Source organism: Callionymus lyra, chromosome 6 (genome assembly GCF_982586985.1).
Source record: "Callionymus lyra chromosome 6, fCalLyr1.hap1.1, whole genome shotgun sequence".
Classification (NCBI taxonomy): Eukaryota; Metazoa; Chordata; class Actinopteri; order Syngnathiformes; family Callionymidae; genus Callionymus; species Callionymus lyra.
In genome coordinates, this window is record NC_141823.1 from 34,776,524 (window position 1) to 34,800,417 (window position 23,894).

General features: G+C 37.8%; 1 protein-coding gene across 1 annotated transcript in view; it reads right to left on the bottom strand.

The window, feature by feature from the left end:
• Window positions 1-1,164: 1,164 nt before the first annotated feature.
• elp4 (elongator acetyltransferase complex subunit 4) overlaps window positions 1,165-23,894 on the bottom strand; it is a 58,904-nt gene continuing 36,174 nt past the window's right edge. Inside the window, exon 10 of the mRNA XM_087793998.1 lies at window positions 1,165-1,818. Coding sequence (XP_087650124.1) covers window positions 1,696-1,818 — 123 coding nt within the window. The 3' untranslated portion in view covers window positions 1,165-1,695. The remainder of the gene's footprint in view (window positions 1,819-23,894) is intronic.

Consider the following 23,894-nt stretch of genomic DNA (forward strand, 5'->3'; position numbering starts at 1 on the left):
GATGCCGTAAACAAGCAAGAGTTGGATTTCAAACCAATGTCAAAGCACACCATCTATATAACGTCTTAACTGACTCACTTGCGTCAGTGTGATGTCATTTTTGTGCGACTGTAGTGTGGCAACCAAGCGGGAAGCTGTCAGGTGACACGTGCTTCCTCCTGAAAGACAAACGCATTCAAACAGACGTCCGCAGGAAACTCAGATGAAGTATTAAATATTTCATGTTGTTGTGTTTTCTTCCCTGCCTTGGTGTTTGCCATGTCACCGTTTGACCTAATTTGTTCTTTTGGGGCTTGTCGTAGCAGAGCAGCTCATCCAGCAAACATGTCTGATGAGGTGTGAAGCCTGCAACCCAAAACCCGACTTTCAGACGAACACAACACTCTCTGATTCACACTGTGGCTGACTGGAGGTGGACCCTGCTCACCGGCACTGTTTCAGGGTGACAGTGGAGGCGGCCCAGTGTGAACCTGAAACCAGTCGAGCAGAGCTGGGATCAGTCGCTTGTCACACAAACACACAATACTTAAAAGAATGACAGCTTCTTTCACTTCGACGACACTCTCAATTCCAGGAACTGAACCCAGACTGATGCTCCAAGATAAGAAAAGTTTCAAATGATTCTTACTCATGAGGACTTCCAGAGTTGTGGCTATAAAACACACAATATTAAAGATAGAAATGACAATATAAAAACATTAGTCAGGTTAAAATATGGATCGTTTATCACATCTCAGGAGAAATAAAGTGAATTAAGGCTATTAAAGATATTAAAAAACAAGAAACTACAAGACAAAATATGTTATAAAATAAAGTTATTAATAAAAGGTTTGAACACAATACCATGTTTTAGAGCTTATAATTGTGATGATCCGTTAAATTATTTAAACAATGATCGATTACATGCACAGTATATAGGAAAAAATAAAAAAGCTTCAATAGAAACAGCATTTATTTTTGAATACAATGAAGAAATGTTGAGAACCGTTCTTCTTAAATGAATATAATTAAAAAAAAAAGGTAAAATAAAAACTTCATAAAGACAATACAAAATAAAGAAAAAAAAATCTAAAAAGTATTTTAATGACAAAAATGTAAAAAATAAAAATAGGATGATAGAGTAATACCAAACAAAATTACTTTAAGAAATGCTGATGGCCATATCTTCTGGACACAGTATCGCTCAGATGGAACTGGACAAGCTGGCTGTAACTGGTGAGGTCTATAGCGTGCAGTAGAATTTTTTTGTGGGGCAGAGGTCATGTAGTCCATGTAATTGTGTAGCAGGAAATAAAGTTGGAACTTTTGAATACATTACAACCCACCTTCATCTGTAAATGTGTTAATTATTGTGAAACTGGCACTAAACAGACAAAAACACATTTGTTCGTTAGTTGTCAGAATATAGTTTAATTTGGTATTAAACTTGGATAGACTAATCACTGAGGAGAGCACAGCAAAAATGGTTCCTGCAGGTGTCTCCAGCAGCACTAAAGCTTCGGCTGAGACGTGTCGATGCGTCCGTGGGTGTTCAGCTCTTCGGCGCCGGCGAAGACAGTTGGCAGGTGGCAAAGGTTGGCGAGGTTATCACGGTTGACAGTACGTGGGTGAGAGGACAACCTGGTCACCACGGTAAAGAGGCCAGCGCAGAGGCAGTCCAGGTGTTGGTTGCCCGTGGCAACGATGCGGAGTGCTCTAGAAATCCAGGTGCTTGTGTCCTGAAGAGCCGCAGCCAGAAGTTGCGGCGACGCCCCCCGCTTTATCCCCTCTGCTCACGCGACTCGCCGTTTCCGTTAAGTCTGGAGGCAAGTGCAGCCTCTGCAGAAATCAGAGAGAAAGAGGGGAAAAGGGGGGGAGACTGTAAGATCAGCTGGTGAATAAAAAGCTCCAGAGCGGATCAACATACAGTCGACGTGTGTATTCACACAGAACCATGTCGGACTGAAATTGCATTAGATGCTTCAGCACTCAGCTCAGCCCGGCCAGCCAGGAGTCAAACCTGCCAGTGTGTTGCTAAATGCTTGACAGAGCTTTAGGCCGCATATATGGAAGCAAGAGTCTGCTTATGTGCGTGAAGTGAAGTGGATGCTTGTTCAAAAGTTTGCTTGGTTAACGAGGACGGCGACAGAAATGATGATGAGTCAGCAAAAGAAAATATCTGCCCTGATGGTTTGGGCAGCCAAAACCTGACCAGTAGAATGAAGGACATTCATAATGAGTTGAAGACACACGGCTAGCTTCTGCTCTGGTTAACTCTGCAGTCTTCTACTCAAGTGGGGCTAATCTCAAATGCAAACTGGAGGCACAAAGGGGGTCATGAAGGACCCTCCAGCCTGAAGTGGCTGCAGTCAAAGCTGACGAAACTCCTCGACCAACATAGTCCTGGAGAGGGTTCGAGGGGAGGTTAAGTATTTTTCTCCACTATTGAGGAAGTAGAATTAAAAGCATCCTGGCACTCCAGAACTCAAACCCTGTAATTTGCCACTGAAAGAATCTGACACCTGAAACCCAGCGGTCAAATCTCGCAGCCCTCCCCCTTCTCCTGCTGATACTCATCTAGTTCTTAGAGCAAGGTGTTTAGCTGCATCCTTACGTAGGGACTACATGAATATCTGGACCCCTCCAGGGTCACAGCACTTCCTTCCTTTACAATTCTCTGGATTAAGAGCGTCGGAACATCCGAGTGTAAAATCCCTGATGCTGCTGCTGATAAGAAGCTCACAGGTTTTGAGGCGCGTCTCGCTCCCCAGGCCGGAGCTTTGTCCAACACCAGTCCTTTGTGAGGTGAAACCAGAGTCAGCAGATAATCTAAGGCAGGTGACTGCTGAGACACTATAATTTAATCTGGGATGGGCGAGGTAAAGTTACAGTGGACGACAGAGAAGATTCCAATGATGAAGCCATGTTCAGTTAGCGTGGGAGCTCAGGCGGAAACCGGAGACGACTAGAGCAGCCCAACACACACACAATCACACACACACACTACATACTGTATTAAGATGTGGAAGAGTAAATGTACTGTGATGAGGGAGTCCTTAAATATGTGTGTCATTTTGTTTGAATAAATAAATGAAAACCAAAAAATAAAAAATGACAAATCAAAAGTGGCTTAAATTGTGAAATACATTCAGCTATTATTATTATTAGCATAGTACTAAACAGATTTCCTGTGTTGGCTTCATTAAATAATGAACACTTAGATCAACACTTCAATGATATCTACAAAGCTCAAACACGTGTGAGAAAGTGGATGAAAAAAACAGACTGCATTTTACTTTTCTCCTTAACCGAGTTCAACTATCTTACTGACTTTCTGCCATACAAACTGAAAAGATAGGACCTAGAGGGGTGTTACGGGGGCTCCAGAAGCGGTGCCAGGCCTCACCTGTGTAACCTTTGGTGTCTTTAGCTCAGTGGAGTGTGAGTGAGAAAGAAAAACAATGCATTGATCAGAGCTGGACTCGCTGCTGCTTAGTGCACCGCAGCGGAAACATGGCAGAGAGAGAAAAATCAATCACATATACGTCCTGCGAGATGAGGAAACAAGACATCACACTGCTGTTTGGCTGTCACGCACCCCCCGGTCCTGGCTGCGCCGGGACGGTTTGGCTGCTGGCTTGGTAATCCAACTGAGCATGTGCAGAGCGAAGGTCAAAGCAATACCGGTGAGCTCAGCTCCTCTAACCTTTGAGTTTGGGTGCAGATGAGAGCGATCAATGAGAACATCAGAGATGGAAGAAGATGCAGACTGATGCCATCGACCACTCACCACCGCACAGCAACAACACCTCAGCTACACAAAAACTTTTCAAAGTAACTGTGTAATGCATGAACTCTGAAACGTTAACCACTCCTGCCAAGAGCCTTTAATCACACAACTGCCATGATCAAAGCATAGTTATTACTCAGCAAAAAAATGTATTGAAATTGAAAAGTCAGTTACCTCAGTGGGATTCAAATACATGGGTCAGATGTTTAATGTGCTTGTACAACACATTAAACATCTGAACATCTGGGTTAAAGATTGTAGGAGTTGATAAAAACATAGAAGAGATTTGGAGAATCAGAGTGGAAGGTCTGAATGAATGACTACCAGACCAGAAACTAAGGTTTGACGTCTGTTTTTCAGTCTCGGTCAAGTGTGATTGAATGTCTGCATATAGTGTTTGATTTCAAATTTAGTTTAATTTAATTTTTTAATTTCAGTTTACTTTATAACTGTCTGCAGTGGTGCCTGCACTGGTGCGGGGAAAATAGGTTGAATCCTAGTTAAGTCCAGGGGCACACTTTGAGTGAGTTTGGGGTGAGTCATCTCATAAGTCTGCATTCTCTTTCCCACCTCACTTTTGGCGTGACACTTTTGAACCTTTAAAATGATCAAACACCGGCTTCTGGTTTTAGAACTCCATGAGTGAATCACAAACAAAATTAAAGTGCCAAGACTGTTGTGGGAGGCTCTCAAAAAAGGCCAAAGCTTTAAGAGAAGGACACAATTTAGGGACCTCCACAGAGTCAGGCAGTAGCAAAGACGACATACAGGCACCTACTACTTCCATGATACTTCCATATCATTTTTGGCTCTCACAAAGCCTAGTTCTTTCTGGAGCGTTTAGACCCCCAGAGTCTAGTTTCTGAAGACATGCACACTTCCTGAAGTAAACAAGGACATCCGGAAAAGTCTTGGTGACAAAGAGAGGGGTATTTGAGTGAGAAGTCTTTCTCTGCTGCCTGGCAACCTTCACACAGGGGACGTTGCTATGCAGTGGGAATGGCGGGAAAATTGACAACCTGGCAGTCTTGTGGAAGTGTGACTCGAGGAAATGTTTCACACACCCTGGACGCCAGCAACTCTCCGTGGTGCTGACCAGTTGTGATTCACCTGTGGCGCCTGGCCAATTCAAGCACAATCAGAGGGGTGACAAAGCAGCAAACAAGAGCCAGGCACTTAAAATGAGCCCTGAGGTCCAGCCCAAAGACAGGCTTAAGAGGGTTAATACTATCACCCAGAATGAACAAGTTGCTTCAGCTCAACTGAAAAGACTGAGAGAACTAGATCCACTGTAACAATGTCACAGACTTATTGTTGTCTAGTTTGCAATGCTGGTCTTAAAAAGAACGTGTACACATCTTCCCAGATTCTAATGGACCAGTTTCTCAGCTGGCAATCACACAGCAGCCCTTCACACAGAGCAGCGTCATCAAAGACATTCCAGGCGGGTAACGGCTTACTAATGATCCGAGTATTAGGTGCCAATTTAACGAGTCATTTCGTCCATAGTTTCAGCCACACTTTCAAACAGCCTGTGTCACTGTACAGCTTAGCACTCTGGGAAACCCAACACCTTGTTGGAACACACAGCTAACGGTCCGGCCGTTTCAATCAGATTAGCCCAAGTCCGAACACCCTGATGGAAGTGACACCGTATTTACCATAAACAGTGACTTAACGCAAGCTGCAGAGTTAAAATCTGGACGTTGTTAGGTTGATATAATCTTTTTTCTGTGTTTAATAAACATTTTTGAAGGGGCATTCAAAGAAAAAAATCATCAGACATGTAACATGGAAAAATCATAAAAAATATTTCCTCATTTAACTTAGAGCAACTGCAAACTGGATTTACTTTTCTATGCCCAAATTTGAATCAGTAAATAAATTAATAAATCAAGAATTTTATTTGCTTAGGAAAAAAACTTGGTTAGCCCATCTCTTGACTCCAAGAATTTAATATGGTCAAAAAAAGGGAAAAAATATGCCATGATTTAAAGAAGAACAACAAGATGTGTTGTGTAGGATGACCTTGAATACTAATATGGTCCCGACACCTGGGTAAATTCATCTTTTAGCCAATTAGCTGGCTTTTCACTAGCTTGGAATTAACACAAAAACATAAAAATGGAAACCGCCAAAACATATATTTTTAATATTGCAAAAGTGTAATCACCACTACTGAATAATATCACCCCAAAAATATTTATAACTTGTTGGCAGCTGTGTTTAAAAAAAACAAAACAACACAAGTAAGCATTATTATTAATATTTATTTGATACTTGTGTGCATACTGTGTGCTTCATCAGCTCTATCAAGAGTTATGCTTCAGGTTGCTCCTAGTCATCCATCTTGTCTGGTTGCAACAGCTTGTACTGAGTAATCCATTTCCACACGTTCATATGTCAGTTTGGAACAACCAATAGGATCAATCACTTGACTATTTCGGTTGATTCCCTCGAAATCAGAGATCTATACATGCCAGCTGTTGCCTGCAGAGTTTTACGGAGGATTCATTTCACTTAAATTTAGACAAATGTGGTCTTCATTCTTAATGTGTTGTTGTCTCTTAATTCTAAGGTTCCCAAAACATTGATCAAATATAAAAGATTTTAGATTTTAATTGATTAAAGTTGTCACACAATCAACTGTCCTTTACACATCTAGCTACCTGTCTAACTCAAAGTTACAGTAAAACATTGGTACAATTTCCACATTAGCTACTGAAAAAATAAAACAAAGATCACATGAATCACTTGATAAGTTACGTGACTTTCAAGTTAAGAACAGTTAAAAACATGACTCTATGTGCAAGCAGCCATTCCACAGAGCGCTACAGCTAATTTGCCAATTGAAGACACTGAAGAAACAGGAATAAGTCCAATCACTTCAGTAATTCTAGACCACCAGAGCCTAACAAAGGTTATGCTTATAAGCTTATGGACTTGCAACACAATCTATGGCATGGCTTTAAGAAAATCCAGTGACTCAGGACTCATGGAAAAGGAAAATATCCATGTTTTACTATTCTGCTTTTACAGGTCAAGATGTGTTTATTTTATAAACGGAAAAAGATTGCAGCATTGTGTCCTCCCACAAAAGAAAATTTCAGTTTCTAAGATTATGTGATGATCCATTTGTGAGGAACTCTTGCTGTTGATGATGATGATCATCATCTATATATAAATAACTAGATCTTGGAGGTGATAAATGGTGAAATATTAGACAGAAATAAAGCATACAAACATTAATTTACTTTAATTGTCATAACTTACAGTAGTACAGCTTTAGAAATTGAAGCACTAATATTTGGAATTTTGGTTATTATCTACAGAATAGCTTTTAGTGTATCTTTAGCCCAACAGTCCACATTCTTCTCCTGTGGTTCAGCAAGACAGTCTCACTCTACATTTCACATTTCAATGAAAGATTTAGATTTCTATGAAAATGTTGTTTAAATTACTTCTTTAAACTTCATTGTTCTCTTAAAATAAACTGAACTGAACTGAATATTTGGGGTAAAATGTATATTAATAGATATGAATATCAAGTGTATCAAGTTTAATTTGATGGTGTTCTGCAGTTCCATTTGAATTTATAAATATTATAAGTATAATAATACTTATATATATAATATAAGTATTTACCATTAGCTCTAGTACTAATACTAACCAGCATTGCTAGCTCACTGGCAGTGAACGATTACTAAATTAAAGCAACTTTAATGTGATTATTCCGATCACAGCTTACATTTTGACAAAAGATAAACTACAACTAAATGAGTGAAGAAGTAAATTGTTTGAAAAAATGTATTTATGGCTGTTTAGATGTTAAATCATCATCAAAACTACTGTTGACCAAAATTTACCAATTTGCTTAAAAAAAAAAAAAAGTTTATTTTTAACGGTATAAAAATGTCAACTGAAATGATAAAATAAGCAGCAACAGGACTTGTTGCAATACAAAATATAAGATTAGTTTAATTAGTTTACTTTTATTAATTATAAATACTTGCAAATATATATATAAAGATGTTATTAGACTAATTAAACTATATTTGCAGAGTTGTTAAGAGGTGTCAGAGTAAGAGAAAAGACAGAGATGGCATATAAATATATGTATATGTGTATATGTGTGCAAGCATCTGAAGCGACACTATAGATTTCAAGGTAATATGTAAAACTGTTAATGCAGTTTCCATGGAGAGCTCTGTTTCATACAATAATTACATAGATTCAATAGTTGATGTTGTCAATGTGTCATAGTGGAAGATGGTTGAATGATGAATGTACAGAAATGATGAACCAATTTAAAACTACTGGTCTCCCTCAGCCTGATCCCGGATGATCTATAACGGCTCAACTGATGACGGTTAGAATGTCTGACAGACACAAGCAAGTCACCTCTTCTGCTTCACGGCTTATGAATCTGACAGAATAGGCAGCAGGAGGATGAGTAAGCATTTCGAGGGTAATTACATCCCGTGCAGAAAGGGAATAACGGGATTTCATTAAAATAATGCATGTCAAAACAGGAAATTCAGTAGCTGAAGATATAAGTTTTTTTTTAATACCTAATGGAATGTTTGTTCCTGTTGTCCTGAATAGCTCCTTACACGCTCCACACATTCATGTAAAACAGAACTTGATAGCGTCCGTCATCACGTTGGCATACATGACATGCATGGTAATCAGCTGGCTCTGCGATGCGTCTGAATAACCAAATGGACAAACAAGGGCCAAAGTGCAACTGCGGTGTAACACAGCAACTTGACTTGTTAGCATCCATCGTCATCATCTTCCACGAGATACTCCTCTGGGGGGGCCTCGGCTTTGGTCTGTCAAGAGCTTTGACAGGGGAAGCAGCGTGGGGCCATTTTGGCTCTTTTCAACTCAGTTTTGTCTGTCATTGGAAGGCAGTGTTGGTCTGGACTGTGGGCGTAGTAGGCCGAGGGGGCGAGGGCACGTTGACCCTCACAGTAGTTGGTATCAGGGAGGGGGTGGTGAGTTGGTTGGTGTTATGGATTTGGGCAGAGCCAGGGAGTGCTGGTCCACCCTGGAGCGACACAGTGCCGAGGGAGAAAGGGAGAAGGGTAGAGGGCGAAGAGTACAAACATGTCTAAGTGCTGCCTTCACTACAGATAGACCCATAGCACAAAGCAGGGCAGCATGGGTTATGACAGCCTATCTGGGGGACCTTGTGCCCTCCTCCCTTCAAACACACATGTTTACCCCTCAGTCATCCAGCCTGTGGGTTCAAGCATCACTGACACATTCAGCTGTAGCAGGTTTTCTAGTGAAATATAGATGCTCTGCTATTATATTCACACTTCAGACAGACTGCTGCAAGGCTGAATCAAAATGAGGCTCTATTATCATCATATTCAGAAAAATTAACAAGTTAATGCTGCTTATATAGTGGTTCAGTTCAATACTGGTTTAACTAGTTAGTAGACAATATTGTGCAGCGAATGGGAGTGCTTAAAGGAAGACCTGGTTTCCACCGACAGCACTCATGCCACCATCACACACTCGATGAAAACCTTTACACAAATCACAGTTGGTAATTTACCTGCATGTTTTGTCAGTGAACGGAGTTGGAAAAATATATTTGAAGAACACAACAGTTAAAACAATAGAGCAAGAGAGCTAACCCATTGCCTTGGACTGTTTCCTTAATGTTTCAGATAAATACAAGACAACCAAATTAAATTTAACAATAAACGTGAGCTTATTGATGCACATTGAAGGAATGGCAAACAAAATTGTTTGTACATTTTATTTTTAGATGACAGACAGAGGCTCTTTCCTTAAAATCCTTTCCCTACCTGACTCTCTCAGCAATATTACAAGATGAATAATTTACTTTTTCTTGTGTTACTCAGAGTGTACCATGGTAAAATGAAACACATGGAAAATGGCAACATAAACACCCGAAGCAAAACTTCTTAGACTATAAACTCAGACTCCAGACAAAAAAGGCACACGATTTGCCTCTCGTCTCTGATGCTATGATGGGGTTCAGTTTTTGGGGAGAAAATCTTCCAAAGGTCAATTCGAGGTAACTCTGTCAACCAGGGTATGATTAAATCCAATATCTCCATCTTTTGACTTTCAGACAATAATTACATTGCATTGTATAGACAAAACTTCAAACTGATATAAAATCAACTTCTCAATACCTGTTGTCGTTCTTATTATTTGGGTTTGCTATTAAGAGAAAAGGGGAAGACACAAAGTATTTAAACTTAATTGAATCCTAAATTTAGGCTGCCAATGTTGAGTCTTACAGATTAGGTTGTTTGTGAGGTAATTCTCTACACACGAAAAGAAACGTGTTCCCACCCTATTTAGCAATAACTGCTTTAATAAAATCATGTACAATATTGTAAATAATATGATTGTTTATTGATATAAAGTTACAAAAAAAATCGATGATAAAAAAAAATCTAACTTTTTAGTCGTTTGTCTATGATCTTCTCAGCAAGATTGCACACAAAAAGGTTTATCAAGAGGGGTGGGGGGGGGGGGCAGACAGTATTTGAACAAGAAGCATAAGTTAAAACGTCAAGACGGCGCTATTATGGATTGATGAGATGAGAGTGACTCTTGACGGGTTGAAAATGGACTCAAAATCAACTGCCAGTTTCAAGACGACACTTTCCTCAAGCAATGGTACAGCAAAAAGTCTTCATTTCTCAAGAAGACTATTATTTGAATGCAAGACAACTCTCCCTCACATGCATCCAAGAACTCATTTGCATGGCTGGCCACTATAGGCCATGAAAGAAATAAAGACAAGCCCCTCTTTTTTTCTGGTCTCTCACCTGACTTAATCCCTGCTGAAAACTTTTGGTCCCTCCTTAATCGGGAGAATTGCAGAACACCTCTCTGAACAGTTTCTGAGAGGCTGTGGTTACAGCTGCACAAATAGTTAATTGTGAATTGATCACTAAACTGCCACACTCCATGAATAAATTGCTTGTACATATTATTGAAAAGAGGGGTATAGCAACCGTTCTTTTTTTCTTTAGTCCCTATGTTTACTTTTCATTCCAGAAATGTTCATTTATAAATGTTCAGTTTGTAAAATATCCTCACTTATAGGGTGAAAATAAACAAATGAGTAGGGAAAATATTAGTTTTCTAATAAGTTGCATAATAATTGTGCACACGAATAGTTGCCCAATAATTGTGCACACAAAGATATTCTTCCACAAAAGTCAAAGTTTACTATCTTACATTTTCAACTTTGAGGGTTTAGATATATATTTTTGATTTGATCAAGAAATTTATAGTTGTTAAAAAACAAAATTAATTATTAGTAATAAGATCCTTTTGGTGGAAGGCTTGAATATGAATTGAGTTTCATGATTTAAGATATTTGACTGAAATTAAAACAAAATGAGGAGAGTAATACGTTCAGCATCTTTGTGGTCGTGAGCGTGTGTATGTTTGGATGTATCCAAGTTGGTCAGTAAGCCTGAATGAATAAAGGGGGTTGGATATAATCCATCACCATTTGATAGTCCTCACAAAAAGAGCCCTTTTTGCTGAGAGGACAGCCCTTGTGTAGACAAAGACCACCATACTGGGGACTTCATAGGAGCCAGCTGAAAAGGTGTTGCCCAGAGTAACCCCATTCACATTAACAAGCATGCTGGCCAAAGCCCATCGTTACTGCTGACTTAGACCAGCCGGGCCACACATCGACCAAACATCTTCTTAGGCCATTCACTCCACATCAGCCCACAGGAGAATGGTGTGAACTCTGTCATGGGGGAACATCTAAATTTGTCATTGGTAAGGTTCTTTAAATTGATGAGCAAAAATAATCCTTAAATAAATACATACATAACTTGGTTTTAACAAATTTGCCATTAGAAACACAAACTACCAAGCATTTTATAGATAATTGAATACCTTTAATTTGTAAATATTTGATATATTGTAATTGTATTATACATTATCTACGTTATACATTTGCTTATACAATATACAATAATACCATAAATTCACCCTATTTTATTTAGCTAAATTCTCTATAATCTGTAAATAATCCAGTAATATTTACTTTACACCACTACTGACAGACCCAGAAATATGAAGAACCATTAGCTTCAAGTATATGATTGTCAAAAATATAAACAAAATACAAGTATTTCTCTCTCTCTCTTCCCATTAGACATACAACGCGCTCCACCTGCACTGCACTTTCCCTGTGGGCAGGTGGTTGTGTAAATTTAGCCACAGCAAGGTGAGGTGCTTCCTGGGTAGACTGTTGGCAAAGCCACCTTTAGGATGTTCAACATGTCAAAGGGAATGAGACATCACCTCGACTGCCCTGTCAAAAAATTCACCACCTTCCATTTCTCTCTTCACCTCTGGCTCTCACATGCACTATGGGGTAATGGGATCCTTGTTTGGTGCTTTCTCTAATTTAGCCCGAAACACACGGCCGCCCTCTGACCTCCAGCACTGGCTCCGTGTTAATTGTTACGCATTACCAAAGCTATTTAAAAGTGAGCCCAGCCTGGAGAGACAGAAAACTAGTGCTAGTTTTAACGGCATGTGAGACCCTCTCAGCCCTCGACCCTTATAAGAGTTGGCACATGTGAGGACATCCGAGAGACACTTTTGCTGGAAAATAATATCACAGCCTCAAGTAAGAAATGTTCCTATCTCAATCATATGTAAGGTCCATTATCTTAAAAGTGACATTTTACTTTATCTGGTATTCATCAACCCTCAGCCTGCGTATATCAGATGAAATAAAAAAACAAAAAATATATATTTTATTTATTTTCAACATATTTTATTAGTTTTTAGGTTTAAATGGACATACAAGTTGTATTCTTTATGTGCCGCACTGTGATGACTGTGCGATGAGTGTGCATTAAAGAGATTTTTTTGTGTAAAGGATTTTGTTTAACCTAAATGATAGTCTTTCACAATTGATAACACCACATATCACAGGAGATATTTCAAATCAAACACAAATATTTGGCTTTCATCGCACTCCATCTCTTCTGAATATTTTCTTTTTCATTTTCAGGATGTTCCCAGGTCCCTAGTTTGTTCTCTATTTCAGACACAGCCTTTAAATGGATACATAATGAAGTAGATAAGAGCCATTCGAATATTTAAACTTACATTTTCTTAAGCATTGTACTGTTTTTTTCAATAATGGAATTTATATTGAATATAAAAAGCAAATAGTAAGTAAGTAAAGTAAAGTAAAGGTTATTTGTAAAGCGCTTTAAAATACATGCTTTAAAAGGCCAAAACACATAAGACAAACACAGGAGTCACAGAAAATCAGGGAAATCAGTTTTAAGTTGTTTCTTGAAGGAGTCAGTAGACTCCATTAAACGCAGAGGGAGAGGGAGATCGTTCCAAAGCATAGGAGCAACAGCCTGGAAGGATTTCTCCCCTCTGGTCCGGAAACATGTGCGCGGAACCATCAGCTGATTCTGATCCACAGACCTCAGAGCCCGAACTGGGGTGTAAGGCTGGATCAGATCACTAATGTAAGGAGGAGCCTGACCATGAATAGCTCTGAAAGTAAGTTAAAATTGATCCTGAAAGAAACTGCAGCCAACGCAGAATTTTAAGGATCGGGGAAATGTGAGTTCTTCTACTAGAGTGGGTCAGAATTGTCGCTGCAGAGTTTTGTATTAACTGCAGGCGAGACAGCTCCTTCTTGTTTAGACATGAAAATAAACTGTTACAATAGTATTAACGAGAAGACACAAACGTATGGATTATAAGCTCCAGATCGTGTTGTGACAACATTCTCTGAAGTCTAGAGGTTTTTCTCAGTTGAAGGAAACAGTTTCTGATCAGTTTTCTGCAGTGTTGTACTAGAGACATGTCTTTGTCAACACCCAGGTTTCTCAGGCTCAGTTTGACAGACTTACCAATGCAATAGACAAAGAGATACAAACCAACACATATACAAGCGTGTCTGAATCTTTTATTTTGCCAATTATTACAAAGACCAGATTTTTCCTCTTTTAGAAATTGGACTACAATTATTGTTAATAAAAAAGAATGTAAAACATCTATTTTTAATTTTGTTGAAACCAACTTTTGTCTTGTGGTAAAAGTAAGATGCACAAGAAAATAGTAATTTGAAATAAAAAAAGGAACTCTTAATAAAATGACATTCTCAAGACTAATGATTCAAGTTATTAGTATGACGGTGTGTAATTACCGTCCAATTATGTCATTCATGCCATCTCCTAAAATATGAAAGGATGGTAAATACAGAGACGATTAGAGCGTGCTTGCCAGTTGAAAAGAATCACGAAATTGGAAAGTGTTCCAAATCTGACCATCAGCTTCTTCATTCTTCTTGATGCCTGAGTTAGGCGTTTTGCTGGGAAATGGGCGGCCTGCCAGATTGGGGCCAAGTCAGAGTTGTCAGGGGATTACAGTTCTGCCTTGCTCACCGCAGGGGGTGCCGAATGGGCCTCAATTACCCTGCAGCGGCGTGTTTGATTTGGCCCGGCACTTTTGGGGACAGACCAAAAGCTGAATAATGCACCATTAGCAACTCAAAATCCTGCTCTAAAATGAGTCCACTTATGCATCACATACAGTAATTGTGTGTCTATCAAAGGTTGGCAGGTCTACACCAATTACTCCGATAACAACACCAAAAACCCATGCATCTTATTATCCATCAAACACCTGTGGGGACGCCTCACACATCTAAACGCACTTGGTTAAAAAACTTATGAATGAAAATACTCTTCTCAAAAACTGTTATTGTGTGAAATGTTTATTTGGCTGTTTTACTTGAATGTACAAAGAGAAGATGAAAAATATACTAAGAAGCTGATGATCAAGCTAAAAGTTGATTCAGGGGTTTAAAAAAATTCAGCATATTTCTTACACAACAGAAACTAAAGCAAATTTAAGAAAGAGTTAATGTTACCTAATTTAACGAACACCGTTTTATTAATTATTTTGATTCAACCAAATCAATATTTTGTCTAAGGAATTCATCATGACTTTTGAAAACATGCTATACGACTATATTTTAAGCACTAAGCACAGCTGTTATGTGTTATGGCACGGAGCATCAGCAACCATGCCATTTGTGATATTTCGAGACCCTTTTCTATCTTTAATGTCACATGTTCCCTTCTTTGGGGTCAGAATACGCCAAGAGCAGAGTTTGATGCTAAAGAAGTTCTTTTTACTCACACAATTCAAATTAATTAATTATTTGACAAAATGACCTTAACAAGTACCTAAATACTGTATTCTGTCCTTATTTGTTCGACTGATTTGGGCAAGATATCCATTGATCTGCCGAAAGAATACTCTCATATTCTTTCATCATTTAGTCCAAGATCCGTTTGTAATTCCTACTCATGTAAATTTTGTGGGACTCAGCTATGTAGAATGAAGTCAACTAAGTGAAAGAAATTTGGAATTGATGTATAATGCTATAGAGGATAGAGGGTATGGATAGATAAATAGATAGAGAATAGTTCGAGAAAAGGAGAGTGAGTGGGAGAAAAGAGAGAAATAGATAGAAAAAGAGAAAGAGAGAGATAAGGAGAGAGACAGAGAGAGACAGAGACAGAAAGAGAGAGAGAGAGAGAAATAGAGAGAGAGAGAAATAGAGAGAGAGCGAGAGAGAGAGAGAGCTATCCCCCTACAACTGCAGTTGTTGCTGTGCAATTGAATTTCACAGGATATGAGGCAGCAAATGGCATGTAAAGGCTGAAGCATCAGACGGTTGCTGCCGCACAGACCAGACAGATAAGGGAGGTGTAAGTGAAATCATTAGGTAGCTCTGCAGGACATCGTGGTCAGGCGAGGTTGGCAGGGGGCTACTGTAGGCAAAGGTCCTCCTTGAGCTCCATTGAACACCCCACTCAGCCTGATATACATGCACTTACAAACACACGGGGAAAATCACTTAGATAAACACAAGCATCAAGTCAAACGAGGAGTGGAGACAGTCACGGGCAAACAACGCTCCCTACTACTCAACCCATAAATAGATGCCATGAATGGTCACATGTAACATACACAATTGAGTATATGTCCACCTGTGTATGAAAGAGCTGTGTGAGGAAGATGGCAGTGAGTAGCTCCAGCACCACTAGGCTACGTCCATCTCTGGGTCGCAGGGAGGGGAGCAGCCAAGTGTGGATGCACCTCATTACCTCACTCATCTACACACCAATTACCCCTAAATAAATACACCCAGCCCACAGGCAGCAACAATGACATCCAGCCTGAAAAGGAAGAAAGGCGGCTGTTCAGAAAGCATTTTCACGCACAGAAAAGTGCTGTTGGATAATGATGAAAAAGTACAGAGAGAAAGAGCAGAAAGGATGACCAGGCGGGGGTTCCTGGTCTTAAGTGATCTCAAAGACAAAGCGCAGAAAGAAATAAACACCACAAAGCAAGCAGAGTGAAGTGATTCAGAAAATGATAATTTCTTGCTAAATTTCACCCAACACATCCGCAAATGATTGTTGTGGTTCGGGAGGGGCAAACTTTAATTGTTTTAACGCAGGCAGCCATGAGATGCCTGCGCAGCAGACACCGGTTTTGCATGAAAGAAGCATTTCTTTGCTATAGAAAGAACAAAGCAGGTTTTATATATTGCTATACAAGTATGAATACTTCCTTGTCTATGATACAATTCTGTGCTCGTGGAGGGCAATTTGATTTCTTAAGGTTCCACATTTTATATACTGTGAATATTGATTGGTTCCGTCAAATCAGGGTTAGTAGAAAATAACTTTTAAATGTTCTACAGATTAAAAAATACGATTTTCTATAACTTAAATCTTACTTGTCCTTTTCAATTCTTAAAACATCTTATTTGATCGATGGAAAATTGTTGGAATACAGATACAATTCAAATATTGTGCAGTGCATATATGATATTAAAAGTCCATGATTGTATAAAATGTAAATATAGTGTAAAAGATCAATCAAAAAACGTATAAAACAAAATACAATTAATATTTGAACTTTTTCTATTTAAGTGGCAAGTACGTGTCAAAAAACTCTAATCAATTCATGTTGGGGGAAACATGATCAAATTATGTTTCTAATTAAGTGGGGATCAATAAATACAAACTTTTAATTGGAAGGATGTTCTTATATTACTATTATTATATAACATAGTACTTCAGAAATATTATTTATGAACAGATTAATATTTTCCTTTAGGCCATGTGTGGCCTCAGGGAGTATAGACGTATATCAGTGCCATTAGAATATTGAATGGTGGAATTTAACTTTTCAAATATTGTAACTTTGAACTCGTTTTTAAAATAATTGAATTCAATTATTTGAATATTTTCAAAATTAATTACACAAATTTTTTTCACACATTTAGTTTAATATTTTAATTTAAATTATTCAAAAATATATTTTCTGTCCTTGAAAATCAAAGTTATATAAATGCACAACCACATTATAGCTATATGTAAACAAACACTTTTAGTCTATAAATATAACAAGAATACGTGTGTGTGTTGTGCAAGTGGGCAAGTGAAGCCCAATCATACAATCAGACAATCTTCATCATCATTGTCAATGTTCAATGTTCTTTAAGTTAATGATTTGCAGTTCTATTTGTGTTAAACTTCCTCTTCTGAACCCAAATATTTCAAACAAGCCTCTGATTGTCTCTGTAAATTAAGTATTTGTGTTAATGCCTGTAAAATATCGACATTTACACCTGAGCTCGTCTGAACTCATTTACAAGAGTGTGATCCATGTCATTAATGTTTAAAATTAATGAATATAAACTGTTAATGCACTTTAAATTGATGTTCATTCGATTTTTTTCTGATCAGGAAGAGGAAAATCATTGACTCTGGCTAATTGAATTATGGTTGACATATGTAAATGAGGAATGAACACAAGTTCATTGAATTCCTCGTTGGATAAACAAAGGAAAAGTTCTTGGATTCATTTTCTGGGTTTGAGGGTACGACCCTTTATAGTAGAATCACAAAATGTGAAAAAACGGTGCGAGTTTTATGAAGACAAATTGGGAATAATTTAGAAGAAAGTACCTTTTTTCACAAAACAAGCGTTATGAAGAGACACTGTCTCACCAGATACTAGCTAATTCTAAAATGGCATCACTTGAAAAAATAAAAGATTCTTTCTGCTTTAATCCTTTGACATCAGAATCTACTGATTGATCATGAGATGTAGTGTAAGATTTTTAAAGATATTAAAGACAGAAATTAAAACATGAAAATGCCTAAATTGATGGAGCAGTTCTTCGATGTCGCCGGATCGTTTATGTCTTGCATTAATGGCTTGAAAAGTACGATCAATTAGCTCAGTACTGGTTTGATTTTGTCCGGTGGCACTGTTAGACCCGCAATTATGTTGAATTTGAAAGGCTTCAATTTTTTTATATTAAATTTAAAAGGTATTGGATTGCTCAATATCGAATTTAAAATACTTCAATTTTTTTAATATTAAATTTAAAAGGCTATGAATAAAAAAAAATTAAATCTAGAAAATATATTTTTGAATAATTTAAATGAAATGAAAAATTACGTAATTAATAAAAAAAAACTTAGAATAATTGATTTCAATAATTAAATAAAAACAAATTCAACTTTTCAATATTCAAATAATTGAATTAAATTATTTAAAAAACAAATTCAACGTTACAATATTTGAAATGTTAAATTCAACCATCAGTATTCTGATGGCACTCATATACTTCCATAAAGGACCCAAATTGCCAAGGTGTGTGCTAGGCTATATTAGTGATTGGCTTAAATTATCCTGCAATTGAAAGGTAATAGTACTTTGTTTAATTTATTTATTTATTTGCACCAGTAGCTTCAATCAAGGTTAAAACAATAAAAAGAAACCATGGTTGTTAGGACTTCAAAATAAGCAGAAATTTGGAAAGTAGAGCCATTTAAAAAAAAATGTTTTAACTTAAAACGTACTTTCTATCAGCACGAGCATGATTTATGCTTCATAGAGTTGTCAGATCAGATAGCAAAGAAAGGCCTAAGCAATATATGCCATAATGTATGTGATGAACGATATAGAGAAATAAAGTGTATTCAATAGTAATACAGATCAAAATGAAAGAATACAGAACATATTGTTCAAAAATGTTTCAGCTCTTTGAGACGTAAACAACTGAACGGTAGATTGAGTCACACCAACATCTTCAGTTTGAAGCTTATTGTAGAATGTCAAATGAAGGAAACCATGTTTCCGTCTTTTTTTTTTGGGAGCGTCAGCATTTAGGCAAGGAGAGAAAGTAAACAGTTTCTTGATCCCACCTCCCTCTTCATGTGTGATCTTTCTGCATGACCAACCGTTGTACCTGGGAGACATACGTCTCGCTCGCTGTCCCACTTTGTTCCTAAATGCAGACTAGGCTGAGTCAAGTCTGGGTAGGTGTGTGATGCAGTGGGGCAACAGAGGATGTCTTGTAAACAATGCGACAGGGGTTTGAATAATGATTTCAAGAGTGTAAAATATGCATTACATTAAGGTTGAAAACTACCTTTTTTGTGATATTTACATTAATAAGGAGGGGGGGCTTTTGAGTCACAGACCAAACTTTAAACAAATATATGTGACCACATCACCTAACCATGTAGACTCATGTCACTTTTCCAGGCTGTTGCCTTTGTACGATGAACAGAAGCTGATGGTTGAAATTAAAGTGAAGGGAGCTGGTTTATTAAGATTCCTCTGTGTTGGCAGGATAATTGAAGGAGGCCATGCCATACAAGTTTGGTACCACAGGTGGGTGGAGTAGCGCTGACATGCTGTGGCTGCATAGTCAAAATTCCTGATGTTCCCCTCAGCCATTAGAGAGCATTAGAATCTTGAGCCGTTTCACAATAACAACACATTCATGCTCAAAGCATGACTGATATTAGTTAACAAGCCACTTGTATGAGTCAATGTTTTGCCCAACTCCATGGGAAATATTAGTATCATCAGAGCTGAACAGCTTATTAATTATATTGCTGAGATTCTTAACTCAATGAGAGGGGAAAAATACAAAACAAATAAATAAAACGCATTTAATTCATTTAGAATTTTTGTATTCATTATATATATATCCGATATATTGTATGGCTTGATTAATGAATGGCAACTTAAAAAATAAATATAATCAAAATAAATAAAATAAAATAATAAAATCAAGTATTTCAAATTGTATAATTTATACCAAAGTGAAGACTTTGTTGGAGATAATTAACTGAAGTCCTGGGTTTGATAGCAAGACTAAAACTCAACCACAACATTACCCGGAAGAAGAAAGCTGATCACGGCAGGTCAAACTTCCAAAAGCCTCTTGAGCTAGAGGTTCGTCTGTTAGGGATCTTATAGGGTCGTCTATATATTTATCATCTCATATCATATCATATGACAGTTATGTTAGGATGATTAACGGCCTCTGTCACCTCCCTAAACTAACAGAAGAAAATATATATATATTTTTTTAAATGTGTATTTATAAGTTCGCTACTTACAAAAGAAAAAAAAAGGTTTTTCTGAACTTCATTTGACCCTAAATATTTAGTTTTCCACTTCAGAAAAATTCATTTCCCTCCCTGTGTTTGCGGTGTGTCTGACATGTGGACAGGATCATCTTCACCCCTTAATGTGGTCATCGTTCTCTCTTCAAGGGCACATATTCATGATAATAAGTTACTCTTTACCATGAGTTACTCTCCAATTTGGGATTCATCAAATGCACACGTGATTAAGATCAGATCTGAGTGTTCCGCCTGTTTCATGAATCTGGAGTAGGTTTTTGCAGCTGAAACCTATATGTAAAAATCTGTGCACTTATTATAAACCATTGTCATATCTTCTATAAAGCCCTATTAATTAATCATAATGTCTTATGAATGTGTTTGTTATACATTACAAACAACACCGTTATAGAAAGTGTTTTTCAATAAGTTTACTTCGAAGAGCTCATTGTCAAATACATTTTGCTTAGGTTCTTTGAGTGACTTAACCTGATGAGGAACATTCCTCATTACATGGCAAGGTTGCTGAGCTCTGAAGTAGGATGTTTACAATCCTGTTAATTTGGCCTCAGCAGTCATCAACTAGAAAAAAAAAGCATTCTTATGAAATCTCACGAAATCTCAACAAAAATTTCAAAATATTTCATGCTTAAGAGGCATTTGAATGTAGAGGAACTGTGGAGGGAACAGAGCCAACAACTAACTATAGCGGTTTCCTACAAAGATTTCACACGCTCCCTATGCGTGACAGGGATACTGGGAATATGTTGGACGTTTATGCACACGCCCAAACAAGCTTGATTATGAAAAAAACATCCAAAAGAAAAATAATTGTTCTGCGCCTGTTTGAATTCCAAAGAAGTGCTTGGCCACAACATACAATGACATGTTAAATATGTTTTTGGCAATCAATCCTAATCACACAGCTGTATGTTATCTATATTTTGTTTTAAGTACATTCAAAAGAACCCAAATTATAGTAGGTAAGCGGTCTTTTGGCATGTTGCATGTTGCATCAAAATGTCACTACAAGCCAAGAAACTTAGGGTAGAAAATTATTTTATAAGGAGTAGAGTTTGGCAAACATGTGAACTTAATCTGCCAAATCCCTAAATTAACACCTCTTTTTTATTGAGAAAGCTCACTTTGGTCACGTCACACAAACACCACAGCTGGCATTCAAGGGTAAAATTAATTACTTCTGATACATGTGCTTCCTCTCAAAGAGGCAGACTTATTTGCATTGAGGAACATTCAGCAGAAGTAATGGATGCACACACAAAATACGGCCACCCAATGACCCTGCGTCCGTCTCAAAGTCCCTCCCGTCCCCAAAGCAAGGTGGCTCAGCCATGCATGGAGAAACAAACACAGGTACCAAGAGGAAATCAGACAGCAACAAAACACAGAATCATGAATGGGAAGAATTACAATGATGGGCTGGAGGAAGGACAATGCATCTGGCACCATACAAACAGCAAATCCCAGAATGGGCTGCCAGAGCAGGATACAGATTACAGGCACCTTGTCGATGCCTGGGGACCAGGGGAGAAGAAGAAAAAAGGACACAATATTGCAAGCTGACAGCTGACGTCTTCATATAAATGTATGAATTTACATTCCAATTAGAGGAAATTTACATCTTAATCACAGAGAGTAGTGTGTCGGTCCCTTGGTTAGTGAGCTGCTACGGTAATGAGGTGGGATGCCGCTGTGCTCTCTCATCCAGACAGTGATTTGTCAGCAGACGACACCCTCCCTGTTATGACTGAGCTGCACCCTAAAATACAAGTCAGTACAATCCAGCAAATATTAGCAGAAATACGTCTTAATGGCAAACAGGGTGGAATCTGCCACCCGAATATAATATGTCAGAGTTTAAAAAACATCAAATATATTTCAAATACACATTAGTGAACCAGCAGTGTCTTAAACTGTCAGTCATGTGACAAGTCAACGGCATTGTATTTCTCATTTCCATACTAATAATGGGTATGTTATTGTTAATGCTTTCAATGGTTTTACGACATTTGAAAACGCTGACAATGAGAAACAAAGTATCATGTCATTGGATGACAGGCAAACAAAGTGCTTCATTGAGCGCAAATGTATCATTTGATCATAAACTTGCCATATGTAAAATCTTAATATCTTTCACTTTTTGTGTTATGTTTTATAATGACCCTCCAAATGTGACACGGAATAGAAAGTCTACATGGCCTGTTTTGAATGTATGTTCTCAATGATGTGTACAGAGTTGTCAATTTTATAATCGGAAAAATAATACACTGGATAACAATGGCACTACTCATGAATCAAAAAGGAAACTAAAGTGAATATATTCTGGACGCCCCCAAAAGTAATTATAAATAACATTTGTTGCACTGTTCTGTATTGCTTCCTACTGGTTCTTATTTTTAGTTATTTTAGTACACTTTATCTCACTTTTAGGGGTCGTTTTTATATATACAATTAATTATTCTTATTGTTACATTGTGAGAAAATTCTGTATAATGTGTAATGGGCTATGTTAAACAAATGTTGATCTTTAAAATACTGTACCTAAAGAAGTACAGCACATTTTGCCAAGCAGCATGCATAAAGTGATAGAACATGATACTCTTTTTTCAGAAAGTTTCACAGTAATTAAATTGCGCAAGTTGACTTGAACTCTGGATTCTAATGAAAGTTAAAAAATGTAAATGGAGGGACTTTGGAAATGGGAATAAGTGCACTGCAGTAAGGAAAGAGCCTCTCATAAATAGTGACTATGATTTCAGGAAAGCACAGGCAGGACTTCAGAAAAAAAAAAGATGGAAAGAGGAAGAGCAAGTGTGTTTGAGTGGGGAAAGCACTTCTGTCTCTACACAGAGTGACCTTGCAAACACTCAACCTACTCCAATATTCACCACTACACATGCTTTTGTGTTCCACTCCTCACTCATATAAACACGCAACGCCTCTCAGCAATTCACATACAATTCATTATACAATCCAAGACCTACAGCATGGCACACACACGAAAACACACAGAAGAGCCCAAACACCACAAAGTGTAATCAATTCGAGTGCTAAAAATCAAAACACTCATTTAATTATAATTTGAAGCAATTCAGACGTGAATCCCATTGAACATACGCGGGGTGATCTGAAGATGGGTGTGCACAGGAGATGCCCTCGCAAGTTGTCAGATTTGGTGAGGTTTTGCAAAGAACAGTGCCACATCAAGTGTAATGCTAAAAGGCTACTACCCCAAAACACTGGGTGCTGTAATTAAAGCCAAAGGTGCCTCAACAACGTATTAGCTTAAGGGTGAGCATATGTATGCAACCAGGTAATGTTAAGTATTTTATTTTTCCCCTTTAAAAGTTTTCAGCTCGTTTATCAGTTGCATTGTACAGGTTATAGGTGGAGAATGTGGAGGTTTTTTTACATCACGAAAAATGGCATTTCAACAGTGGTGAGTAGAGTTTTTGTATCCATTTAATTTCCATTCATTTTCAGTATAACTTTATCCCTTATGTAATTATTACTTCATCAAATGAGCTGTAGTTCCCTTTTATGTTTATCTTCCCATTTTATGTTTTATACTTTTATATGTA